This window comes from Falco peregrinus, chromosome 1 (assembly GCF_023634155.1).
Source record: "Falco peregrinus isolate bFalPer1 chromosome 1, bFalPer1.pri, whole genome shotgun sequence".
Taxonomy (NCBI): Eukaryota; Metazoa; Chordata; class Aves; order Falconiformes; family Falconidae; genus Falco; species Falco peregrinus.
The window spans coordinates 29,292,688-29,318,765 of record NC_073721.1 but is presented as its reverse complement, the minus strand read 5'-3'; the positions used below and the strand labels follow the sequence as shown (position 1 = coordinate 29,318,765).

The following is a 26,078-nucleotide window of genomic DNA, read 5'->3' as shown; positions in this document are numbered from 1 at the left end:
GTGTTTAGCTTTGTAAGTTAAATTTTGTGGATATACAACTGTGGAGCTATGATGTTTGCCCCTTACACACACAGTGCGACCCTCAAGTCACTTTATTCTCACCTTGTTTCTGCTGGCAGGCTCTTCTGGGTTTCAGCAACCTCTAAACCCAGCAGCCAGCAAAGAGGCAAAAAAAAAAAAAAAAAAAAAAAAAAGTAAGAAAGGGCAAACAAGCACTGCTGCAACATGGCTCACAGCGGCTTTGCCAGACACTGGAGACCACCTTTGAAAAAATTGTTTTTTACGAAAAAGGTAAAGTTCAATTGGTGCTACTCACAGAAGGGCTAACAGGAAAGGTTACTGTCACCCCAAAAATCTTTGGGGGGAGTACTTCTGAAGGATCACTGAATACCTGCCTCTGAAAAGCATCAGCACAGATAAGTATCCGGCACATAAATGCAGTGCCACCACCAAAACCAGACACAAGTGTCTCTGCCAGCCAATCCCAAGAGCATCCAACAATCCAACATCTGGCACGTCATAACATGCATTGCTGAACCACTTCTGATTCTGAAACCTCACACACAAAACACATTTCTCATTTACATTCACTTCTCGATTTTTATTCTATTTCTCGCATGGTCTTCAAATACAGTTTTACAGGTCGTTTTTTTCTGCTACAGATACTGTTGATCTAAAAACAGATTAATGAAAGTGGCATTCCAACCTTAATGAAAATTCATAACCATGAAAGATATGTCAACGTATCACTTTACAATCCTAGAATGATGGTATTGGCCTGACATTCCATAGGCTTATACATTAACTTCTATAATAATAACAAAGTCATAGGAAGAGAAAATGTGGCAACTCCTTAAAAGCCAAGAAATAAGGCCACAAGTATCCTATGCTGTAATGTTACGCATCCAGATAAAAGTAAGTTGACTCTGGTATCCATGAAGAAACAAAACGCCCCCAACCTGATAAACCAAGGTATCATCTACTCAACATGCACTCAAAGCTGTATAAAAACTAGTGGCATTCAGCTCTGACTTACATGGAATCCCATAGCACAACCCCGTACCTCTCTCTAAAAATGAAATGAACTTGTTTCAACTTAAATACTTCGCTACCGCATTAAAAAATTGTTCACATTCTGCAAAGGAAAAAAAAAACAAAACCAAACCAAACCAAACATCCTGCATGTCACTGCACCAGAAGGCCAAACAGCATCTCCTTACAGGTCGCAGTCTTAATGCCATTTCTAGGTTGTGTAACAACTTCTGTGCAGCCAGAGGCTTGTAAAAGGAACTGAACTTCCTTTGCACACCACGTAAAAAAAAGCAGGAAAATTAAAAAGGAAGATAAAGACAGCTGATGGCTGTAGGTGAAAACAGCAAGGTACTGCAAGGTATATACCATTGGCCAATTATGTAACTGGGACACTGGGACTTCTGTGAAATACCAATTTCATAAATGATGCAACTACCTCACTACCAGATCCCATACTGCACTGATTCCATCCCATAGCCAAACATGTTAGTCCTGGGTAAAAACATTAAACCCTTGGAACATTTAAAAGTAGCTAACCATTTAAATAATGTGTAAAAATGTGCTTATTGTGGCATTTCTTATAGAAAAGTTATTTGATACAAATGTGCAGGACTTGAAGACCCTGATTTAATCAAACAAGTACGAACACGCTTTGAAACATGGTGACTGTTCCAAGGACAAATCCCAGCTGTGGGGCCAGCTCTCTCCCTCTCACGATCTTTCAGCCATAATCCCATGCGAATGTTACCAAAATGAACAGGTTCAGCAGACCACCCCGTGAATTGCTGTTTCAGCCCCAGGAGAATGGTAACCACAAGCAGCGATGAACTGCTGTAGAAGGAAGGATCATTTGGGATCTGCTCCCCTTACCCAAGATGGTCAGTTTCTAGCCCTGGATACGAGGCACAGTAAGAATGGTCAGTGCTGAGGACAGATTCATTCTCCATTGCGGTTTTAGGTTATTCAAAAGTGCCATCTTGGACCTATACCATGTCACTTCTCAAAAGAAAAAGTTACAAAAACTGGTAAACAAAAAGTTAGTCAGCATACGGCTAAGTTTATATACACCGAATTTACAAGTTTGTCATTAAGTGACTTCTGCCACAGACCACTGCACATTTGTCCCTAACAAAGCACAAAGCTTGAACCAATGGTCATTAGAAGTGACAATGGGTCATTGCTTTATCAACAAGCATAAAGATAGTCAAAAATAGAACTGTAGCTACTTATCTTTAAATTTGCTGATTGACACAAGCAATCCCTCCCATTTCTGCAACTTCCAGTTGCACATCCTGCTCTATGACAGAGAAAAAACCTGCATCTTTATAGATACTTCTGCCAGAGACCACTTTTTGTTGACAGGTGAATGCAGAGAACTGTCGTCAACCACAGCACCAATTGAGAGGGATTCCTCTGAGAAGCTATAGCCCATGCAAGATTCCTTGGCACTTCACACAGGACCAGGAGAGGACAAGGTTTCTCTTTGTTAAAACAGTGTTTTCAGCAGCATTGTCCTCTTCCAACAAGTTACAGTCTGAATGTGTGATGGGTGATTTTCGCATAGCCCCTTCTACCAAGCTGGGTGATTGCTGGCTTTGTGCAGCTAGACCATATGAAGATCCCCACCACTACCTGCCCAGCTGTTAAGGGACTACAGTACTGGAACAGTTCACTGTCAAGCACTTCACAGGCTTCTTCCAAGGATAACAACATCCTTTGGAAATCCTTCCATTTTAGCAATTTCAAAACAACCCAGCTTGCTGTAAAATTCCAGGATTCTTTTATCATCTGGTCTCACTTCACAAAAAGCCCCACGGGAGCCTGAAGAAGGAAGAAAGAAACAAAATACTGTAGGAGAAGAGTTACTTTAAAAAGCACAGACATCAAATATTACTAGAGTTCCATCTATTTTAACATTTAAACCCAATGAAATCACTGATCCAAATTCCATATGGCACACAGTACCTAAAAGAGACCAGATTTATGGCAACATAGCTGACCATCCCCTAAAGAGACTGCACATTGCAGACATCTTGTCAGTCTGAACAAACCCTCTGCACACCTTTTATTTCACATAAAGCCATCCTGAAACTGATGTTGGCTCAGAAAACAGCGCTAGAAGAGGGCACCAAATCACGCAAAGGAACTGTGAACCTCAGGTGCACAGTAAGGCAGACAGCCAAGTACTTCCCCATATTGAAGGTTTTGGTAATTACCCACCAGCACACACTGCCACACATAAGAAAAAGTATCATTACCAATGCCAGCAGGGGAAATATAACTATTTGTGCATTGTTCAAGATGTAAAAATGTGTGCTCTCATTGCCAAATTGCTCCCTCAGTTCCTCCTATTTTCTAATTTGCAGGGTAATGGCTTAAGTGAAAAGCTACCTTTTATCAAAGACAGCAGCAGAAGTTAGCTATCAGAAATGTTTATATTTATAATTGCTTACCTAAATCTAGAGTGCCAGCTATGTCAGGAATCTAATACCTCAGGCTGACATGCAAATACAGCATGTTAATATAACCATCCCAAGTTTCCCTTGCATCCTAGAACCAACATGTAGTTAGGAAACAAGGAATTCTGAGTGCAAGAAGCTTACCATTAGCCTTTAGAGAAGAGAGCAGGCAGGCCATCATACTTTTGGCCACGCTTGGATCTGTCACTTTTTTGTGGATATCAATCTTTATCAATGATGGGAAGTTGGCAAGGAATGATTCTGGCAATACTTCTTGCTCTTCATGAAAGCTTAGCATTATTTTCTGAAAAGAATATGAGAAACAGACATTTCATCTTCATCCAGCTTTTCATTTATCTGTATTAAGGGAAGCTGCTTTGCTCACAGAGTGTACCTCCAAATCAGCATGCTTTTCAAGTACACCTCTGATGGCCACTTTGTTCCTTACCTGCTGAACTACTCTCTGTACTTCAGATAAAAAGGCAGGCTACAGAAGCTTCTGAAGACTGTCAGAGGAGGAATGCAAGACTCCTTGCATGGCTTGACAGTGACTCACTTCCAGTGAGAAAAACCAAAATCCAACCCAAACCCAACAGTTTGTACACAGATATTCCTTTTCTTTGCATTTTACATGGGCTGTTTTAGCTTTTAAGTGTTCTAACCTTCCACATGTATTCTTTGGTTCATAGCAGCCTAGAAACACCTCTCATTTCCATGCAGTTATCTCAGACTACTTGCCCCAACAAAGACAAATTTGTCTCTGGCTTGAAATAAGCCTTGTTGATAACTTGCAATCACCCAGGAAGGTCTTTGTGAATGTGACATCAGATGTTAACTTCATACAACTCATAGGAATGGAATAATCAAGTGGAGTAATGCATAAGCAGACAAAGCCAAATCTGAATATATAGTCAAGTAATTCCCCTGCTGCTTACTGAATTTTAAAACTTTTAGGGAGCACTGGCTCAAGTAAGCAAGCCACATAGCTGTCATAACCCAGACAAGGACTTCATTGCACAAGGAACCATAACATTTGCAATACACATTGGTTGTTTTTTTTTTTCCCCTAGGTCGAGTGTAAATGTAATCCCCTCTAATCTCTGAACTGCCATCTCTCAAACTCTTGCAGGGAAGGTCTCTGTTCAAAGTGACTACTTCAAACTTGTGGAACTACTTCAGGTTCAGAACCATGCCTGCTCCTCCGGGCTTTTCTTTATCACAGCTGTAACAGGCACAATCCCATGGAAAGCATTCAAAGCTAGCCATGCTGGCTTCAAGCATCAAGGCAAAGGTGATCTCTAGTTGGAAGAAACAGCTAAATTCTAGAAGAGGTAAAACAGGTTATCAAGGAGTAGGGCACAGGTGGGGCTAAGAAGCAGTTAGAGAGGATACTAATAATGACTAATCATTATTACTAATTATTTTCATAAAAAGCCGATACCAAATAAAACTTTCCTGACAGGAACCTAGACAAAACTGCAAGACAAGCTCACAACAGTAGATGTAAGTCAGCAGATTGGATTTGTCTTTTATGAAACAGAAGATTTTATTTATCCCATGAAGTTTGGGGCTCAAGATGTATTTAAGTAAACTAGAGAAGAACTGAACCGTATTAGAAGTCAACAATTTGAAACAAATGATCTAAAAAATACAGAAAGGGAGCTTTTCAACCAAAGCGTAGTCTGAGATGATCAAGAGGTAAGAAGCCTGTAAAGGAAACCAAATCAATTCTATTGAGAAAACTTTCCCATAAATGATCTTCAGTAACAACAGCTTCTAAGCAACTACTGAGCATTTTCTACATTCCTTTGTGGTGTCAAAAGGCTAAATGGATAAAATCCCACAGTGACTATCTCAATAGCAAAGTACAAAGAGCTCCTCTGTACTCCCTCCCAGGGACATCCCTCAAGCCCATAGTCTCAAGAATCAGATTTGTTCTGAGACAGTGCACCAGCAGCAGAAATCCTGGGGTGATGTACCAACAGCAAAAGATGTTCTTAAACAGCTCAACAGAAAAGCTAGTTTATCAGCTCAAAGTACCTCCTGCATTCTCTCTGAAGTTTGGCTTTAAACTCCTGGAAAATCAAGGCCCCTTCTTCCCTTACTGTACCTACTACAACTTTGCCATGTTTAATTTCCGATACCTTTATATGCATTAGCTTTGTTTCAAAATCTGAATTTACATACACAGTTGAAAGCACAGCATTGTGTAAATGTAGAAGAATCAAGTCATATATATCAACAGACTGCAGAATTAGCTCCATTTCAATAGCAATAGTGGAGCTATTAAGACACCTTCTAGTCCAGGAAGCTTTGCTTTGCTTGTGGGAAGGCCTGTGCTCTCAAGAGCCAGGACCTCCTTTAAGTCCTAGCCAAATAAAGCAAGGGCACGCTGCCATATACACCTTTTTTTGCTCTGCCCTTAGCAGCTGGGGATTCCCTTAGGAGGCCCACCAGTCTGAAATCAGCCTTTGTATTCAGGCAACCTGCGGGAGAATACTTTCAGGAAAGTATTCTTTCCCTCTTGAAAGGGGAAGAAAAAGGCTAAGTAGTGGTGTTTCTGGGCCTGCCTCTACTACAGCTTTGTCCACAGCTCCTTCCACATGCAGGTGCGGATCAGCACCTCTTAGTATTAAGCACGTTTCTTTCCTTGACAAGAATGCATCAGCTAGAATTTTTTCACTATTTCTGACAGTTCAGTGACATAGTTTTCTGGTTTCTTCCAAAACCAATTCAAAATACTGATTTTTAGCACTTACTAAAGGTGAGATATCATTTTGCACCATTTACGGTTGTCATGATCCACAAATAGCTCATAGATCTTGACATCAAAACCAAATGCTCTTTCACTTGTTCTCCATACTTAAACTGATGTGACTATCAGGGCCTTACCCACAGCACGGGGAAACTAGCCTCTCATTTTACAGAAGAACAGAGCAGAAGCAATCCTTCATTTTCAAACCATAACTTTCTCTAGATTAAGGTGGCTTACATTTATTGTATTGATTACTACTAAAGCACACCTCATGGATATATTAGCAACACACAGCTGTATCGTGACTGGCAGTGAACAATTTTACTATCACCTTCTAAGATGTCAGATACCATGCTCATAAAAGACTTCAGAAAGGTACGAAAGCTGAATTAGATGGCAGCTCAAAATGTAAAAGAAATACAAGGTCCTGCTTTGGAAAGAAAGAGTTCAGCATACAATCCTGATCTTGTGGGTTATACAAACCTCTGCCTCAGACAGCTCCTTGTCACTATTTGGTTTAGTGTATTTTTCTTGCATGAAAGGGATCCAAGACATTTTGCATTTTTTAATGAAAGGAGTCACATCAACCGTTCCCAAAGCATAGCCACATATGCCATCCTCATCTTCTAAGACGAAGCAGTAATCCAGGCTGAGGGTGAGCAGACCTCCTACTAACCTGCAGAAAGAAGTTCTAAATTCAGTCAAAAGAAGGTCACTTTGAACAAGTATGCTCTTCAGGTACTCTGGAGGAGACTCTAGACAAGGGGTCCTCAAACTTTTTAAACAGGGGGCTGGCGCGCGGATTAAGTGGCAGGAAGTCAAAGTCATCCGCGGCTGCTTGGTTTCCCCCCCAGCCCCTGGCGAGGGGGGGCGGCGAGGGGGTCTGTAAATACGGGGGGCTGGATTGAGAACCCTGGAGGGCTGTATCCAGCCTACGGGCTGTAGTTAGAGGACCCCTGCTCTAGACCAAAGAAGTGACAGTCCTCCAATCTTAGAATTAGTTCTTACAAAGCATTAATTAACAGACTGATCAACTGTCAAAACTCAGCTATGAGCCACATCTGCACCTCAGGATCCCAGAATTTAATTCCATACACACTGCTCTTCTGACCCACCGGAGACACAAAACTCCTTCGCCTTTCACCCTCAGTTTCTCTGCTGCCATTACCTTCTTGTTCTTCTGCCTTCTCTTTTGGTTATTTTTTGATAGCAGTTACACATCCTTTTTTAACTACCTTCCTGTCACTCACAGAGCAGCCTCTTTATGAAATTCTATCTATATTAAACACTCTAGACCAAAAAAAAAATCCAAACCCAACCCCCCCTTACTACGTAGCTCATTTTACAGCTCAGATTTAATGATTATTTTTTTAAAAAACTTAATCTGACCTGCCATTGCTTATTCTTTTTAAAAGTTGGTACAGGTAATCTGTAACATGTATTCCAGAAAAAACTCAAGGCAGTCAGCTGGGAGATTGGTCCTCAAAAAAATTTCAATTATCTGAAGAACACTAGGTTGGAAAAAAACCAACCACCAGAGGGTAACTATGGACACTCTCATGACACACTTTCACAAAATCTGAAATAATAGGATACCATGATGCACAGGCTTCATCATATAGAGATTTCAGCCAAGTCTTTTTCTCTAACAGCTCACAGCAGGTGGCCACAGCACGAACTGAGACATAACTGTCAACAGTATCTTTCAGAAACAAAACCCCCGTCTTCTGAGAGCCTGCACAGGAGTTTGTTGGTTTGGTTTTTTTTTAATCAAATTTTCTTTGCATTCTTCCCACACGCACACTTTTAAAGATTCAAATTAAATACAGCATCAAGACTCCATCTCCTAGGACCACCTCTGTAGGTCATTCATTCCTAATACTTACTTGTCTCCAATCAAATCTGGTAAACTATGGAAGGGCTGATCAGCTCCATCAGCATACATTTCTCTGCAGATTTTATATACAGATGCCTAAGAGGAGAGAAGAGATGATTTCAAGTAATCAGTCACATTCAAACACTAACAACTTTGTTTTAAAGAGATTTCATGAACAGCTCCACTGTAAACTAGTTACACAGAACAAGAGTACCCACCAATAAGAAAGGATCTACCTTTTCCCATTCACCAAAACTAACAAAGTTGCCCATCAAAACCATTGTGGTTAAGTTGAATGTCTGGGAAGGAAAGGCTGGTGGACAATCTCCTTCACGTTTTAACAGCACAAGGTAATCCTGATCAATACCCTTGCTACAAAGTCCCTTTCAAAACCTCCAATGTTCCAGTGCAACAATTTCACCACTGTGAAAAACAGACACACCCTGGCTTTCCCCCTGTTAAAAGGCTTTCAGCTGAATGTCTTTAAAGAGCAAAATTGTATCAGCCACACTTTACTTTAGAAACTTCACACTTCTCAACAAGGCTTTGCATTGCACAGGTCTGCTCCAGCGTCCTTTCCTAAAAAGGGAACTCCTCCCCAGAATAAACTCTTTATGATGGCACATTTAGCTGCATAACCAATTGCTTAGGTGGCTTAAAAATATCAATTCCATTGCCTACAGAGGAACAAACAGCTTAGGTACAGTCCTGCACTACGGTATGGAAAAGGCTACATTACTACTCGTGAGAACAGCACAGAACAGAGCTAGCCTAAAAGTAGCAAGTAAAGGACCTGTCTCCATGTGCTAGCCCTGCCTGACAGGCTTCAAAGGCAGGATTTATTTGAGCTGCTGCAAACTCAACCTAAATACTTATGTTTCAAAAGAAACATGTTCATCTCAATGTAGCCGCAAATGCAAAAGTTCAAGCTACCTTCATCCTTACATTGTTTAAACTGCATCCATAAAGGGTGTTAAATAACTACTGCTTGATACATCTGCTTCAAGTATTCTTCTTGCTAATAGGAATAAAACTGCACTACACATCTGTTCAGCAGAAGGAAGATCTAATCAATAGTAATTAATACAAAATTCCTGGTTTTAAAGTATCAAATGCTCCAAAGCAGACAAATCAAAGAAAGATTTGACAATTCTTTCAAAATCAGACCAAGAAGTTTACAACTATCACTAAAATGATAAAAATAGCTAAGTACCATCACGTGTTGCAGCTACCATTTGAGATTCAGTATCAATCTTCTGCCTACACTGCTCTGAAAATACCAGCATTTACCACAGTAGTTACTGAGTGAACAGGTACACACATATCCACCCCTCTAAGGTTAACCCATTGCATGTGTCCCCACTGCAGGAATTCCTCCACCAGCTGCTAAAAACTTTTGAGTTGCCTTTCCGAAACAGGGAAGGCACTCAGATTTAAAAAGGTGGTGAAGTGGGAGACTGGGAATCAAGACGTGGGTGTACATGTACTGCAGCACAGCAAGTTGTTGAACCACAGGCAAGTCAATTAACCTCCATTCTCCTGTGACCTTGCATTTGTGCCTTGTGCAAGATACTGGGACATCTGTTTCTTTAGGGGATGAAGGGACTCAGCAGTAACCAGTGTTGCCACAAAAGGAAACACATCACTAACAACAGCGACCAGTGTCAAAAGCAGTTACCTCATCTTTAGGAAAGTAGGGTCGTATGGTGTACACTTTGGAAGTGGGTGTTAATGGAGGTGGTTGAAAAAACAGGTCATTTGCCCCATCAATAGGCAGTAAACGCTGTGAAAACAAAATATTTAATATGACTGTATGAACAACAAAACCAATCACTCTTGGGTGTGCACTGCAGACTCCCAAATTAACATTTGCTACTTGCAGGCACCCCAGAAGAAGATGGGGTTGGTATGCTTTACAAATGCAAAGACCTTATTTGAATAGAAAATATCCAATTGGTATTTTAAAATATGCAATTGAAACAGCACATTAAGAGTCTGTTAATCTTATCTGCTTTAAAATACTTTTAACCAATCATATCTACACTGTCTCTGTATAAGAACATAGAATGTCAGGAGGAAAGGTTTGGTCTGAAGAGGGTTAACTGGCCAGAGGAGACGCTTTATCCCAAAAGCAATGCGCTGATTCAATTTGCTGCGCGCAGAGCACCTGTGAGGGGGGAAAAGTATAGTGCCTGAAAAATCCATGAACAAATCTGAACATGGTATAAACAGTGATTTAAGACTATTTGCCAATTGAAGTCTTTTCAACAAAGCACATTACAGCTTTATTTAGAGAGGAATCAAAATTTGGATTACTATCCCTTTTGCTCATGGAATTCCCATCGGCAAACAAGCATGCGCGCATTGTGCAATTGCGGGCGCAGATAAAAAAATGCTGTGCGACCTGCAAAGAAACAATGTGAAATGTACAACTAAAGCCGCTGCGCTTCGCATGCGCGTGGGACAGGCAGCATCTCCTTGAGAAATTACTGTAGAAAGGGGAGGAAAATTATTTTAAACCAAGCTGTAAGGCTAGTGGGCTTTGGACCAGAAAGCCTTCGGCAGACCAATCCTTCCAGACTTCTGATGTGCAACAAAAGGTTTCTCATAAAACAAAGAAAATGTCATTCAGTTGTGAAGTCATATTGATACCTGGAACTCTCCTGCTAGACCACCTCTAAAGGCCCAGGGTTCTTGGTCTCCACTTAAGAACTGTGCTGAAGATTGACTACGACACCCTGTTGAGATCAGATCCAAGCGGAGAATGTTACGAGAAGGGGGATTTCCTGGGTGTCTAACATGTCCAAAAAGCTAATACACACTTGTGGAAAAAGCTCTCTAACTGAGCTAGAATCCAGGGCTTGGGGGGAGGCTGTAATAATATATGATTTACAAAGATTTCATGCTTGCACACTAATTGCAGTTTTCCAAATTTTTTTATTACCTATAACAGACTCTTGTAAGAACACATGAGCTGATTCAGCTAACACACATCATTCTAGGCCAGAAGGCACAAGAATGGTGCCATGCACAATTATGTAAGCTTCTGAAACATTTTGTACATATTTTTTTTTAAATATTTGTGGCAGAAATGTTTATTTCATCTGTGAAAAGATGACATTTTGGAAGCTATGTGGCTCAATAGCTCATGTCATAAATTTTAGATCAAACAAATGCCATTATCACAGCCCCTTAAAAAAAATGGACCTTTCTGAAGTCACATTTTAGTAATGGTTGTTTCTAATCTTGTCAGAAAACTAGGACTGGCATTATATGCAAACAGTCTTTAACAGTTCAGGCAGCCAGGACAGCTGTATGATACAATATTCTTGTAAAGAGACTACACAGTCACATAATCCCAGGCTGTACCTTCACAATGCCGCTGGCACGTTAAAAAGCTAAGCAGTGCTAACTGGAATTAACTCACAATTTAAACTAGTACCCCCTGTTGGCCACAGATAATACTAGCCTTGCTTTTCAGGATCTTGCTTTTTTTTCCTTCTCAAGCATATCAGATGCACCAGGGTCCCTGCTGATCAGCCAGCCACAGCAGGCCCATTAACGTGCTCAGCTTTAGTTTACATTTGCTTTAGAAAAGAAACTTCCATTAGCTGTTTGACTTTTAATACTGTTCTGCCAGCAAGGTACCACAGCCTTCACCAACTACCATAAGACAACTCTGAAGGGGAGGAAAAAAAAAAAGAAAAAAAAGTGGTATCTGGAGTGGAGATTTCAACTACCTGCCTAGTCTTCTGACAAGATGAGCAGCGCAAATACTCTTCCTTTTGTGGACAGCAATCTACCTCCTGTTCAAGTAACAGTCTCAGATCAGTACAGACAAGTATGTTGTGCTAGTCAGAGAGTCCCAAAGTGTGCCAAGTCTGACATTTATGAAAGTTTAGGAATATATGTTAAATACTGATTATGGTAAATTTCAGGAACAATTCAAGCATTAGAATTTGTATTTGTCTTACTCCCACATTTTAGAATTCTCACATAAAATGACATCCTTCACAAGGAGATTTAGTCAATAACTTGGAAGACAGTATCTGTCTGTCCTTTGAGACTACAACTTAACTAGCACTTCCAATTATTACAGTAAAGAGCTGCGTGAATGAAGAGCTGTATAAATGAAAAACATAGTTAATGCCTTAGTCGCTGCGCAAATGTGACTTCAGTTCATGTCTATTGCACATCTAATCTATCTGAGCTGCCTCACAGACAAAACCTTTCCATTTTAATTAATTAATGACGACGCGCTGTGAACATCTGGCGCTGTCCATCCAATAGCAGTAGAAACTTGTGCTGAGGATTCTCCCATCTGTACACAATGGGGAAGAAGATAATAGAAGTCATTAGTAATCCATAGTACTGTACAGCCACACTAATTTAAGGGACTGAATGCTAGCTGGACTTGGGAGGAGAGGTGAAGAAAGTGAACATTCAGTGGACCATTGAGCACACCATTGTGAAAACTAATTTGTTTGGATTTTTAACGTACTTAGCTTTACATAATAATGTATCTTAACAAAGACCTTTGCTTTGTATGTAATTACACTAGTGATAAAAACACAAGCTGAAGACAAAAACAACCCTCTCACAGAAGCACTGCTAGCATGAATATTAAACTGTACATTTGAAGAACTCTTAGAATTAATTTTTTAACTACCTAATACCAGTTTAAGTACTGGAACACAACAGTGCCAAGATTAACAGAGCTACTTACAGAGTTGGCTTCCAATATGAACTATTCCAAATACTTGACGCATTTAAAGACTTGAACCCAACTTTACAGGGGCATTGGAAACTGAAGACAATTTCAGCTGAAATCAGTAGGTGATTCAGATAATTCTGAAAAGCAGTCCTAAGTTGGACCCTCAGTGTTTAGGGAGTACAAGAGTCACTGTTCTTTTTATAGAGCTTTGGCCTGGAGTTTTAAAACAGATTAACTGAAAGTTATCATAAAGAGAACATTCTTTCTAGCTAAAGGTCAGCATACAGCAAGAATAGTAAAGTTGGGGGAGTTGTGTTATGCTGATCTTAAAAATGCACAAACTAAAGCTTTTGAACAGCATTAAGCAGAGATGTTAACATACTGCAATGCTGTTGAGGTTTCCTCCCAAGCTAGTGTTCTCTGTACTTTGCAGAAGGCAGTCCTAAAAGCTCTTCTTTATCAACCATACGTATAGGGATCGGGTATTTAATAAGCACAAAAGAGAGGAAGTTGTTGAGCATGGACTGACTTGATGACTTAACAGGTCTTCTCTGTCTCTGCTTAAACCTGGCAGTGTTTAAGAATATCATATAAGGACAATCCAAACACTAGGACCAGACCAAGGTGGTGTAATGGTTAACCACTGGGAGGTTTGTGACAACTACAAAAAGTGTGACGTGAGACCATCAGCTTTGCTGTCTGCTGTGTATGTCAAGCAAGTCCACAGCATATTCCTTACAGTTGGATTGAAACCTGAAAGTGAAATGAAGTCACTAGAATTACCCAGGCCATGCTGGTGCTATCTGCCAACTTAGGACCCCCCCCAAAATCTTTCAGGGAAAAAAACAAAACCAAACAAAAACCAAACCAAAAAAAAACCACACTTAAAAAAAAAAAAAAAAAAAAAAAAAAAGAAAACACTGTTTCAAGATCAGTTTAAGTCTCAGACTAAATCTGTCTAGAGTTCCACAATTTCCAGCCATTCCCCAAAAATAAAATTAACAATAACAAAAAAAAAAATAATCACAATTTGGAAAGTGTTTAAAGGAAATTATTTTGCACCAGAATAGCCTTATGCTAAAGCTCGCATGCGCACAGGGCTAGGAGGATCGGCTTCCTCTTGGCTAGGCCCATTGAAAGGTCGCTTCTGCAATTGTTCTGTTGAAGACAGCAATAACGTTATCAAGACAGAGCAAGCAGCAGATGGCTGATGTGGTCACATTTCGTAGTGTCATTTCCAATCATACAGCAGGGTAATCCAAGGAGTTACATGGCATAGTCCAGTGTGCATTCAGTCAAGAGTAAGTTAAAGTCAACACTTACGTGTCAGATGAGATTCAAGTTTCATTAGCCCAAGAAGAAAATCAAGGTCTCCAACCTTAAGCATCCAGCAGACTTCACTTTAATACCAAAGCAAATTCACAGCAGGCATTGCTTCCAATAGCGAGACAGGAAAACCTTTAAAACAGGGTCAAAACAGACCCCATATCCAAGAAAACGCATTTGCCTAATACTCTGTTTTCCCCGTGGGCTAATTTAAAAAAAAATAAAATATATATATACACACTATCTGGGATTATAATGGCTCCCGATGCACCTACCTAACCATTGCACAAAAGATTTCACCATTGACATAATACTCTTGATATCCCAGACGTAGGAGTACATGTCATAAAGGATTGTCCTGTTGGCACAATTGGAGAGGCGAGTGAACATCCCCATCACCAAGCTGCACATCTCTTCAAACTTGGCTGCTCGGTTACGCCACTCTTCTATCTATGAACGGAGGCAAAAGATCCAGAAGATCAAACACTACCTTCTAAGGAGAAGAGGTACTCAAAATATGGGGGAAGACTATACAGTTCATTACTACATTTTATTAGCATGGACTACCACACTACACATGACACAGATAGCTGTTAGAACTGAGGCTAGTACAGGGGTCACTGGTCAAATACATACACCAGACTGCCTTCACAGCTAAATGGCACTACAGGGCTTAAAACAGTAGATTCCACTGGAGGAATAAAAATTGCTGTGACCTGTGGTTAGTTATACGCTACCCTTCTGATCCTAGGAAGCTGAGCATCAGCCTATCACAGAAAACACTGCTCAGGATTTCGATTTAAAAGGAGACAGACAAGATTCACACTCACTTTTTCAGCATCCTTTCCTTTGCAATTAACACTGACAACACTGCTATTTGCTCTGAGCCACTGGAATTCTCTCAGCATCTGTGCACCTTTGGGCCCGTGTTCATAAGGCAAGTAAAACAAGTCAGCAAGAAGCTGCAAGTCCTCTAAAGTCACTGGTTCTACTGTGTAGAGAGGCTTTTCATTTGGCCCAGGCACAAACTGTTCTTTATTAATTTGCTCATCAGTCTGCATAGGGGCAATGTCACTACCAGAGTCTTCCTGCATAGACATCTCAGGGGACTTTGATTCAGCTATGCTCTCCTTATCAGTATCCATGGGCTTCAACTCCTCTGCCATCTTGGCTTCAGTAATATCTGCCAGGATCTGATTAGCATTCTTGTCTGCGTCATCTTGTTTTTCCACCACCATGTCCATCGGCTCCTCATCAGATTGCTTCTTCTCTTCCTCCTTTACCAAGGCTGGTGACTCGCTGCTCAGTGCCGCCCCCTGACTCATGATGGGTTCTTGGTAAACTGTGGTAACCACAGTCGCTGCATTTAAAGAGGATGGTGCCACCAGAGGCCCAACATCCCCTACAGTAGTTTTAGCACCACTGTGGGCCACTTGCCTACCTGAGAACAGAAGAAACAAGTTTAGAGTTTTCAATATCTGCCGGCTAACACTCAAATTAGCAACTTCTGCAAATCATGGATGATCCTGCTGCCATGGCATCCGATCAGCACAGCTTCCTTTTGGTGCTTTGCCTGTTCAGTCATTGTAATACTAACTACTGACTGTTTTTTTGCAAGATTCCCCTCCACATACTTGGTAAGCAAGGATAGGATGGAGAAAAAGTTAGGAAAATTAGCTAATATTTATGTGCTTCCAGCAGCATTTCTAACTATGCCATCAAAATAAAAAGCTCTCAAAGACAACTTTTCTCACCTCTGCATTGATCAACTTGTTAAAAGCTGTATTTGGATATAAAGCACACTTCAAAATAAAAGGAATTGTGCTTAAATATGTCAATTGCAAAAATGTCTTGAACCTAGGGAAAACAGTGACGTTCAAAACCTGACTGGGCATGGTCTTGGGCAACCTGCTCAAGCAAGGTGGTTAGACCAGGAGATCTCAAGAGGTCCCTTCCAATCTGAACTATTCTGTGAAAACGGAGGAACACGACACCTTAATTCAACTGCCATTTTTGCTGCAGTTGAGTTTTAGAAAGATCCAAAACCCTACAGCAGTTCAAAAGGATAACTGCACCAGAGCAGAGTTGGGAGAAGGGGTTCTTCCATTACCCCGCCAGTTATCAGAAGGGCACTGTGACCATCTGAAACCCACATGTGGGAAAAAAACACAGACTTTACCTCAGATCCCAAGCTCCTATTGCTACAAGAAAGGTGTACAATGCTGGAAGGAACCCATCTGGTTTCTGTAGACAGAAACTCAGAAAAATAAAGCCATTTTAGAACAACTGGAAATACATGGACTCTTCTGGGCCAGAACTAATGTTTATGATAATCTAACACCCATTTCAAAACAAAAACTGTTCTTCCTATTCTCTCAGGTCCCGTGGAAGTCTAGTAACAACTGGGACTAGCAAGATCCAGAATGTTTCCCCGTCTTGTATCAGAAGTGTCAAAGAGTTATACATCAAAGGTTGCTTCTACTGATCGGTCAGGCACGCTGCAGAATGTCAAGCATTCTTCCTTATTAAGGTTTCCTCAGTTACGAATGCAGAAAATGTTCCCAACTGAAAAGTATACAAATTGCCAGGTTCTGTAAAATAGCTTTAATTTAAATGCTACTACTGAACATTTAACCCCATTTTTCTACCAACCCCAGAGCGATACCAAATCAGACTCACTGCTGTATTGCTGAGGTACCCCAAATTCTTGCAACCATTCAGTTAAGGCCAGCTTCAGGGCCATCTGTGGGCTGTAGAGAACATCTGTTTCAATATCTTCATCACTCCCCTCATTTTCCAATTTAATCTGGATAGAAACTGTACTGTCTTCAGTATCAGCTACAGAGACAAATTTGAAAAAGTTATCACGCAAGTTTCATTTAAAATTAAAAAAAAAAGCTATGTTAGACAAGGCATTCAAGAACTCTCTAACAACCTTACTTCACAAAAGAGGACAAAGCGTTACATCCTAATTAGACAAAATGGAAAACTGCAGTGACCATTAATGTTCAACACAGAAACAGTATGCAAAACCTAGACATTCTGGCCTTCAGAGTTTCTCTTTTGATCTGAACTGCTCGTATTCCAATGAGATCAAATCCAAGGACACTTATGTCAAATGTGACCATTAAAATGGCTTGCTGAGAGTGCTTTTTATACAACCACAGATACCTCTCAAGACTAAGATTCTCTGATAGCATGTGCTACAGATACTTCCCAAAAAACAGTAGAACAATTAAAGGCTCATTATCTTTCAGGGAACTGTTATTTACTTATGGGTAGAAAATGCCAGGTGATCTTAAAAAGAAAAAGTTGGCAAGGAAAGGCTAGAATCATCAAAAAAGTATCAGTATTACTTGCATCGTTAAGCATAGATACTAGCAAGCAGTTACATATACTTACTCATCACCACATCTTTTCTTACTCCATTCATGTTAGACTTGTACCAGGTTGCAAGTGTGTGAATAGCCACATAATTGGCTTCAAATTCACAGTTTGGATTGGTCAGAACTCCCTTTAGTCGAGGTATGAGCTCAGTTGACCGCCCCTTGTAAGGCCCAAGAAAAAGCCTCTTTTGATCATAATCATTAGCATGAATGTTATCCCAGATAACTGGCGCTCTCCTGATGATCTTAGAAACTTCTTCAATGGACTCTACTGGAATGTCTTTGGATACAACTTTCGGACCTAGGAGGGAAACAGGATAATCAGAGGGTTTTGCATATACTTGAAGATTCAACCCCCATATAGTTAGACAGTTTATTTTATTAAATGCTTGTGAGAATTTTTTTTTTTTAACACCAGCAATGAATTAGAAAAAAAACAAACCACCAAACAAATGCCAAACCAAACAGTTTTTACCTGTCCATAACACTTCGATGCCAGGGAGCAGCTTTTCTCCTACAGTCCGTAAATACGGCGACTGGGCAACATTTGGGTAACAGAAAGTTCCACAGTACTCTGTGCAGGAAAAGATTGTCACTGTTAGTAAAAGGATGCACACATGTGACAACAGACCCAACTGTCCCATGAGCACTTTGAGAGAATGCTACCATTTGAGAAGAAAAACACCTATAAAATTAATCAAGAAAGGCCCCAAAGTCTGAAGTATAAGTAAAAAGGACATTATGAATGATACTTAATATAAAGATCAGAAAGGAAAAGAATTTATTTAAAATTGCTCAAATGTCAACATTAGGAAAAAACTAACGAAGTCCATAAACGGAAGGGCAGGTTACAGCAGACAATATGCAAGAGAACTAGAAACCCTAAGATTAATCATGAAGTGCAAATACCTAAAAATATTAACACTGGAACGTATGTCTCTGTAAAGTTAAAAAGGAGGTCTGCAACAGAACCAAATTACTACAACGTAAGGTAATAAAGATCATAACTTTGCTACTGAATTGAATTTTCCTCACAACAATCCACACCTCTGAACACAGTGATTCTCCCCCCCTTATAATATTCTTGTACCTATTAAAGGAAGCTCACAATTTGAAACAAGCACTGGACCCAAATGCAAGTAATCTTATTCTTTAATAAATAAACAAAACAACTCAGCAACTAGTGGAACTGGGTAATCCTATTAAAAACAAGTACCAATGACAGAAGTGAGCACAGACTGTGCTGTACCTCTACTTTAAGAAAATTCTAAGAAACTAACAGCCAGTCAGATCAAGAAGCAAAAAGATTTTGGTACAAGTCAAATAGAAATCTTCCTTTAACCTAATTTTCAGTTCAATCTTCTTGAAGTAGTCTATCAAGCTACCTTCTTTGTTTGGCATTAAGCCTTTCAGAGATGCATAGATTTGGCAAAAACTCGGCATGTACTTCAATTACTTGAACATTTCTTTATAAGTCAATTTCTTCAAACAATCCCAAAATACTCACTCCTTAAAGCAGTGATTAAATATTAAACCAGCGTTTCAGGCAGTAAGATAACAGTACCCCTCTTTTATGGCTGAACTAAGAGATTCATCTCATTTTACCTGTAGGACAGAAAAGGAATGTGTCTGGTTCTCCTAGATACTGATAAATTTCATTTGTGATTGAGACTTGCGCATGAGCAAAGGAACTGAAAACTTCTTTGTCTGCTGCACACATATTGTGATCAATATCATCAAACAGCAGTGCAAAAGATCTGCACCCAAACTGGGAAACCTAAAACAAGACACAAAAGCAAAATATTTATTTTTCTTTCTTTTTCTCTTTTATTTTAAATCAAACCACAGAATTTTTACATCTAATCTATTCTAAAGGAAAAACTACAGGAGTCAGGGAGAGAAGGTAGAGAAGGCAAGACAGACTGATATCTATTCACAATAAATGCCTATCTTTGACCCACTGCTCTGCTTCTCTCAAAGATTAGACCTATGAAGACCTGCAATCTGTTCCAGTTTTAACAATCCAAAGCTGATCTCACTGGACAGACAGCTGGAAAAAGGCTAACTCTGTAACAGCTTTTGGGAAAGGGAGAGGAGTCAATCAGGAGAACAAAAAAGATGTGTGTGTCAGGTCTGCTTCTGAAGGCGTTTATTGTGGATAAGAGCTCTTGCTTTAGAAATGCATCTTGACTTCAAGGCCCTAAAATACCCTGAAGACAAGCTCCCAAGAATAGCCTTCAGAATCCAACACAAGACTTTGTTTTTACATCTAGATGATCATTGGTCACTTCTGCAATGCAATCTGAACACATCCATTGGAATTGTTCAGAGGCATCCAAACTAACACTAGTGCTGAAAACATTAAAGAAGCTAGTGAAAAGCTCCAAGAGTGAGCAGGGTACTCAAGTTTTCAAGGTAAGTAGCACTGCAACTGTGGCAAGACTGTGTCACACTTACTTGGTCCAGCTTGCGTTTCAATGTGGATACCTCTTTAGGATTGGAGAAAGTTATGTCAAGTCCAGGTGAGATTGCATAGATGAACTCTATTTCATGTTCTCGTGCAGCTGATATTAGAGTCATTAGCTGCTCTGGAAATCAAATATTTCAGATGGAGTCAACAGTTAAAAAAATCTCAGACATGATTATAAGTAAATTAAATACAGATGCCTCTTCTACCATAATAAAAAAATAATTTGCTGGAATTTCTTAAAACTAACACAGCAAAGAGCATCATATTATTTGGAAGAGTTCTCAGAAATTATGCCAAAATGAATATAACAACTGTCCTTGCATTATTTTCCATGTTACAGATTTTTAAAGGTTTTTAAGTTATCTTTATCTCAATGTTGCGAGACAAATGTGGATGTAGTCTGTTTTTACAGTATGCACATCAACAATTCTAGAATTATTACTTACTTTTTCCACTTTTGTCATACATACTAACGGACAATTCAATGTAGTATTATCACCCTGCATGACACTAATTCACATACTATTAATGACTGAAGCTCGGGGCACATGAAAAAGGGTTGTTTTTTTTACATCACCGTGTAGAAGTAGTTGCTTTAGACTTTAAAACAAACTTGAAATCTATCTTCTATACAATGAATAAAGAGATTTATTTTTAGAATATTTAACAATCTTTGTTGTTACTGACAATTATCTTACAGTATCCTTTAGATTATCTTTCTGCAGTGACTCAAAGCGGCCTCCAAGAAGGATTATTTAATTTCAAGCGAGTATGACTTTCTTCCCCCTCATCCAAGGAAAACAATCCCCACAGACTAATAAAACACCGCAGATCCCATAAATGCCAGAGGTGAATAAAAAGCCTCACACCAGCTCGAACAGGTCTTTTATGTTTTGACTTGTCAGGAGCTGCTTTTCTGAATGGTACTCTCTTCACTGAGACAAGCACTTAATGAATCATATAAAAGGGCATGCTATTCACTCATCAATCTTTTTTCTTTACTCAAACAAATAATTTCTACTGCAAAATATGGCCCAGATGTTCAAAAGCCAGAGGAATAATTCTGAGCAACCTTTCCCTGGAAAAAAGTAAATCTTGTAAGACAAAGCCTTAAAAGCCGTTTTAGAAATCATCTGCAAAGTATAGTTAAAAGAGGTAAATCCATGCTTGTACCAAAGCTCCACTAAATACATCTGCAGTGTATTAAGAACAGCTCTCCACTCACCTTTGAAAATGGCTACTGCAATCAAATACACACAAGCATATGTAGCAATGACCAATTCATTCAAGACTATTTATAGAAAACACAGAGGGGAAATAAAGGCAATTACCCGCTTCCTCCACAGAGTACATTTCTCGCCAGAACATCCTGTGCTTATAGTCATCCTTTGGAGCATACAGGTATGTATTCAGTCCCCACTTCTGAAGTCTATAAACGTAAGAAAAAAGCCTTCATTGGGAGAATAGCCTTCCAATTCAGGAATTCTGCATTCTACCTGATCCAATTTATTTTCTTCATTGAACATTGTGTTATGCTATTAAGACAATAACTTTATGCACAAGTGATACTGGGCAAATTTGGTTTAGGCAAGATGGAAAAGTGAGGATGAGTCCTCAAAAGTATAGATACTAGGCAAAAAGTTGCTCTAGGTTAGAACAATATTTCTTTCCAGGCTTAAGTGGAAGATTGTGATTATATAGCAATGGAATGTGCTGCAGTAAGAGGAAGCATGACTTGCCTTCTAAAAAGTTCTTTTCTCTGCTCCATGACCCAAGGTCTTCCATAAAATCCTATGGGAAACAAGATTAAAATTATCCAGTTAGATTATGCCTGCTCTATGAAACTTTAGATCACAACCCACCGTTTTCTTCCTCTTCTGTTACATTCATCAAAAAGTTTATCAAAGGAAAAACAAAATGTAGTTATAAAGCATTAGGAGAGTGATCTAAACTGATAAAAGCACGTGCAATTAAAATTCATTTAGTTTCTTATGATCTAAGGTCTTATATTTTTGGCCACTGAAGCAATTAGTTTTCAGAATCCAAACTGTATTCCTGAGAATATGCCCTTGACAAGTCAAGTCAGCATTATTAGAAGAGCAGACTGAACAGTCATAACCTAATTAAACTATCACTCCAGACCTACAAAACAGATTTGATTGTAATGTGAACTCTGAAGACACCTGAAAATATTTACCAGCTCAAAAATGCTTAACCAGTGGTACAGATTAGAATGCTAAATACACGCAGGGAGTACATAAATACATACTGAGGTAGATGCTGTATAATTTAAAAAAAAGTATGTACAAGCGAGTAACAAAATGATAAGGATTTAATTCCTCTTACTCAGTTCAGTAGGCTCCTTGTCAAAATGAACTTGCAAGTTGATACCTTACAATTCCCACATTTTTAGAAGCTAAGACTATGTCTTTGAATAATTGTATGAAAGCATCTACACAAGTAATTTTATAATAGCACATATTGAAAGTCATGAAATTGTATGGAAATTATAACTGCTTCTGGTTTTAAATCTAATCCTTCCATTCTAGAAACGTAATACTTTAAAAGCACTCTCAATGCACTCTTAGTCAAGGAAATTCACTTAGACCTATGTGCAAACAGTTCAACCGCAAGTGGACACTTCAAAACAAAGCTTCAACTCGGCAGTCTGTGCAAAGACCAGAGACTGAAATAACACTGAAATTTAGTAAGCTCTTATTTTCAAACAACACGGCCACTCAGTAATGAATGATATACACAAAGCTCACAAGTCCCCACTGAACTCAGTTCAAGAGGTAAACAGAATCTTTATTTCCAGAGCTATTCACCACTGTAAATCGGTAAACATGTGGTTTCACAGAGGTCAAAACCACCCTCCTACAACCTTTCAAAGCTCAAAACTGATGCAACGGAACAGTTCTCTATATAATAACAGGTATTTCAGATACCTGTTAAGAGAACAACGTGCTTTTAAGTAGCTTAAAAAACGCTCAAGTTTTAGGAATTAAGTCTCTCAAAAAATGATCTTAGACTAACTGGCACCACGAAGTGGCAAAGCTGAGTAACTACTACTCCTCACAAACTGCCAAGTGACAGAGGACAGTTAAACAGAGGAACAAACAAGAGAGCAGGTGCAAGGCATGAAAACCTCCCAGTTTATTTCACCCAGAACAAATTTCTCATTTTCACTAGAGTTCCCTAATTCTGACTGATGTTGCCCCGAGGAAGCTCAAGAATCCACAAAAGGAATGAAATACTGTGATGCCTAATGAGCACCCCACCTATGTCTCACAGCTCGTTCAGAACACTTTTGCTTTACTTGTGACCTGTGATACTGCTGTTGCAGACCTACTAGTCTAAAGCACAACAGGGGCCTACTAATAAAAAAATAAATAAAATCAGATAACAAAACCTAATTAAATAAGACTGAAGAGAACATGCTAATCCGAAGAGATACTTTTCCATCTGTCACCACATTTCTTAGATTACTAATGTCACCAGCTGATGACAATTCTTGGATCTTTCTAACTAAAAATCGACCCCTTTTGTATTACTCCCTCAAGAATATGTGTCAGGTTATTACAAAGTCAACAGATCATGCTAAATACCTCATCTCAGTTACCATGCTCTCCATCACTAAAAGCCAGGATACGCTGGAAGCAGAGCACCAAAGCTTGCCATCCAGTATTTGCCTCAGACCTTATTACTCCCTGAAACAGTGAATTTTATACCTGTCATAAGCTTTTCACATTCTTAAGAGTGCACACCCGGTATTTTTGAAGTAACACAGCCAATTTCCCCACTCCCTTTTCTACAAGATCCAAACTCTCAGTTTCATTGCTTTAATCTCACCATACCTCTAGTCTGTGTCAACCACCGCACTATGTTTAAGTATTTATCTAAATTTCTGAAGCTAATCCCTCTTTTTCTCTTACCTCTATAATTCTTTTGAGTCACTAAGGTGACAGATGTTTCCATCCACTACTGTTTACCTCATTCAACAGAACTGTTTTTCTGTTGGTGGTGGTGAGGTTTTTTTGGTTTGTTTGTTTGTTTTATACACTCCCCTATTCTTTTTCTCCTGAATGCATATTGATGTTAAACTGGTAACTGCTAACTAATGCTTCACTAGGCAGAAGCCATTTTCTTGCTTTGTTTTATGCACAATACAGTCAAGAACACCTGCACCAAAATACATGCGGAGGCAATCAACAATGTAACTAACAGGATAAGAAAAATGATTATGGTATACACAGTGGTTCCGACAGAAACCTAGATGAACAGGTGATCCACAGTCAAGGTGTATCAGCAGGAACACAAGAAAACAAGCTGCTACAATCTGTATTTCTGTTCACTGTTATCTGTCTCCAAAGCCTTCAATTTAGCATCTGTCTTCAAGGAACTAGGTCTGTTAACAAAGTATAAAAAAGACATCTCTCTCATCTATCTCTCTGCAAGCTGACTATATTTAAGTCCTAGTAAAGTGCTAAAAAATAAAGGCATTAAGTGGGCCTAGCGCACTTCTCAGTTTTGCAGAAGCCAAACGGTCTTATCAAGAAAAGGACAAAAGGCATTCTACAAACAAATGCAGATACTGAGTTCGATAAACAGCCTGTTTCCCTCTCCATTCCATCTATTAATCATTTTGTTCTCCTACTGAAGATTCATTATAGGTACAGAAATAATAGCGGTCTACAGCAGTTCAGAACAATTCCAAACCAACTATTGGGAATAAACCATTTTTATTGCTGGCTTTCAACCATCTACCTTAACTGACCCACCAGAAACACAGATAACTTTTTTAGTTACCGAAAATTGCAAGAAGTCCCTTTATTCTGCAGCTTCTGCAACAGCTGAAACAATTTAATGCTACAACTACACCAAGAGACAGAAGAGGACTGCTCTAGAGAACAATTAAAATAGTAAGCTACGACCCTTCAGAGAACAGGGAGAATTTAATATTAATTCCAGAACAGATGTCTACGGAATCACCTATTCCCTACCCAGGAAACCGAATCTGAGCCTCTGGCGCACAGCAAGAGCACGTGCGGCTGGGATAATAGCACAGTAGCTCTTTTCTCCGTCTCCTGCCTCCCCCTTTAGACACGTACTAGCAAGAGAGCCACAGCACTGTCTCAGCCTCCGTTAGGAACCCTCGGCCCGCTGGGGGTGCCAGGCCTGCCTTCGCCCCGCCGAACAGCTGCCATCAACGGGCGCTCCCTGCTAGCGAGCAGCTTCCAGCAGAAGCCCCAGGGGCAGAAGCCCCCGCCCGGGAGCCGCAGCTCCTCCCCGCCCCCAGCCCGCTCTAGCGGAGGGAGCCCCGGCCAAGAACCGCGCACCCTCCTGGCAGCGCGGGGCCCCCGCCGGCCGTCACAACGGGCCGGGGCAGGAGACACTGCAGCACCAGCGCCCCCGCGGCCTCTGGCGGATACCGACCCCCCCCATCCCTCCCGTCTCCCAGGGATATGGGGCACCCCCTCCGAGAGCTCTTACCTTCGACGACGCCGCAGAGGAAGCGGCGGGAGCCCAGCGCGGTCTCCGTCTCGGTGTCGGTCTCCTCACCCGCCGGGACCGGCCCCCGCGGCGGCGCCCGGCGGCTCTAAGGGAGCGCCGGGCACCCCGGCCGGGTTGGGGCTGCCCTGGGGCTCCTCCAGCGCCGCCTGCCCCTCCTTCTGCACCATCCTACCGCCCGCCGCCAGGACCCCCGCTCGCTGGGCCGGGCCGAGCCGAGACAATTCGAATCACTCCTTTCCCCTCTCCACAAGCCCTTTGTCTCCGCCGCTCCGGGCTGCCGCCGCTTCCTGTTTACTGGGCCCTGCGCCTGCGCGGGGAACCGGCCCCAACCGGTCCGCACCGCTCGGAGCCGCGCAGCGGGACCGCCGCGGAGGCGGAGGGAAGCTGCTGCCACCACGGGAAGGAAGGACGCGGGCCGCCGCGGCCTATCGGCCCCCACGCCGCACTGCCGGGACCGCGCCACTCGAGCGGGAACAACGGACTGAGGAGAGGGAGTTACCTCGGGGAGCGGGCGGAGGGGGGAGCGCGCTCGCGGCGCATGCGCGG

General features: G+C 40.7%; 1 protein-coding gene across 1 annotated transcript; it reads right to left on the bottom strand.

The window, feature by feature from the left end:
• Positions 1-586: 586 nt before the first annotated feature.
• OGA (O-GlcNAcase) lies at positions 587-26,078 on the bottom strand. Its single transcript, XM_055790231.1, is given in 17 exon segments — positions 587-2,853; positions 3,636-3,795; positions 6,730-6,922; positions 8,133-8,218; positions 9,801-9,905; positions 10,775-10,860; positions 14,438-14,612; positions 14,993-15,603; positions 16,842-17,000; positions 17,565-17,849; positions 18,024-18,122; positions 19,154-19,325; positions 20,006-20,136; positions 21,350-21,447; positions 21,758-21,809; positions 25,512-25,596; positions 25,598-26,078. Coding segments are annotated over 17 exon segments (2,736 nt in total). The 5' UTR covers positions 25,700-26,078; the 3' UTR covers positions 587-2,716.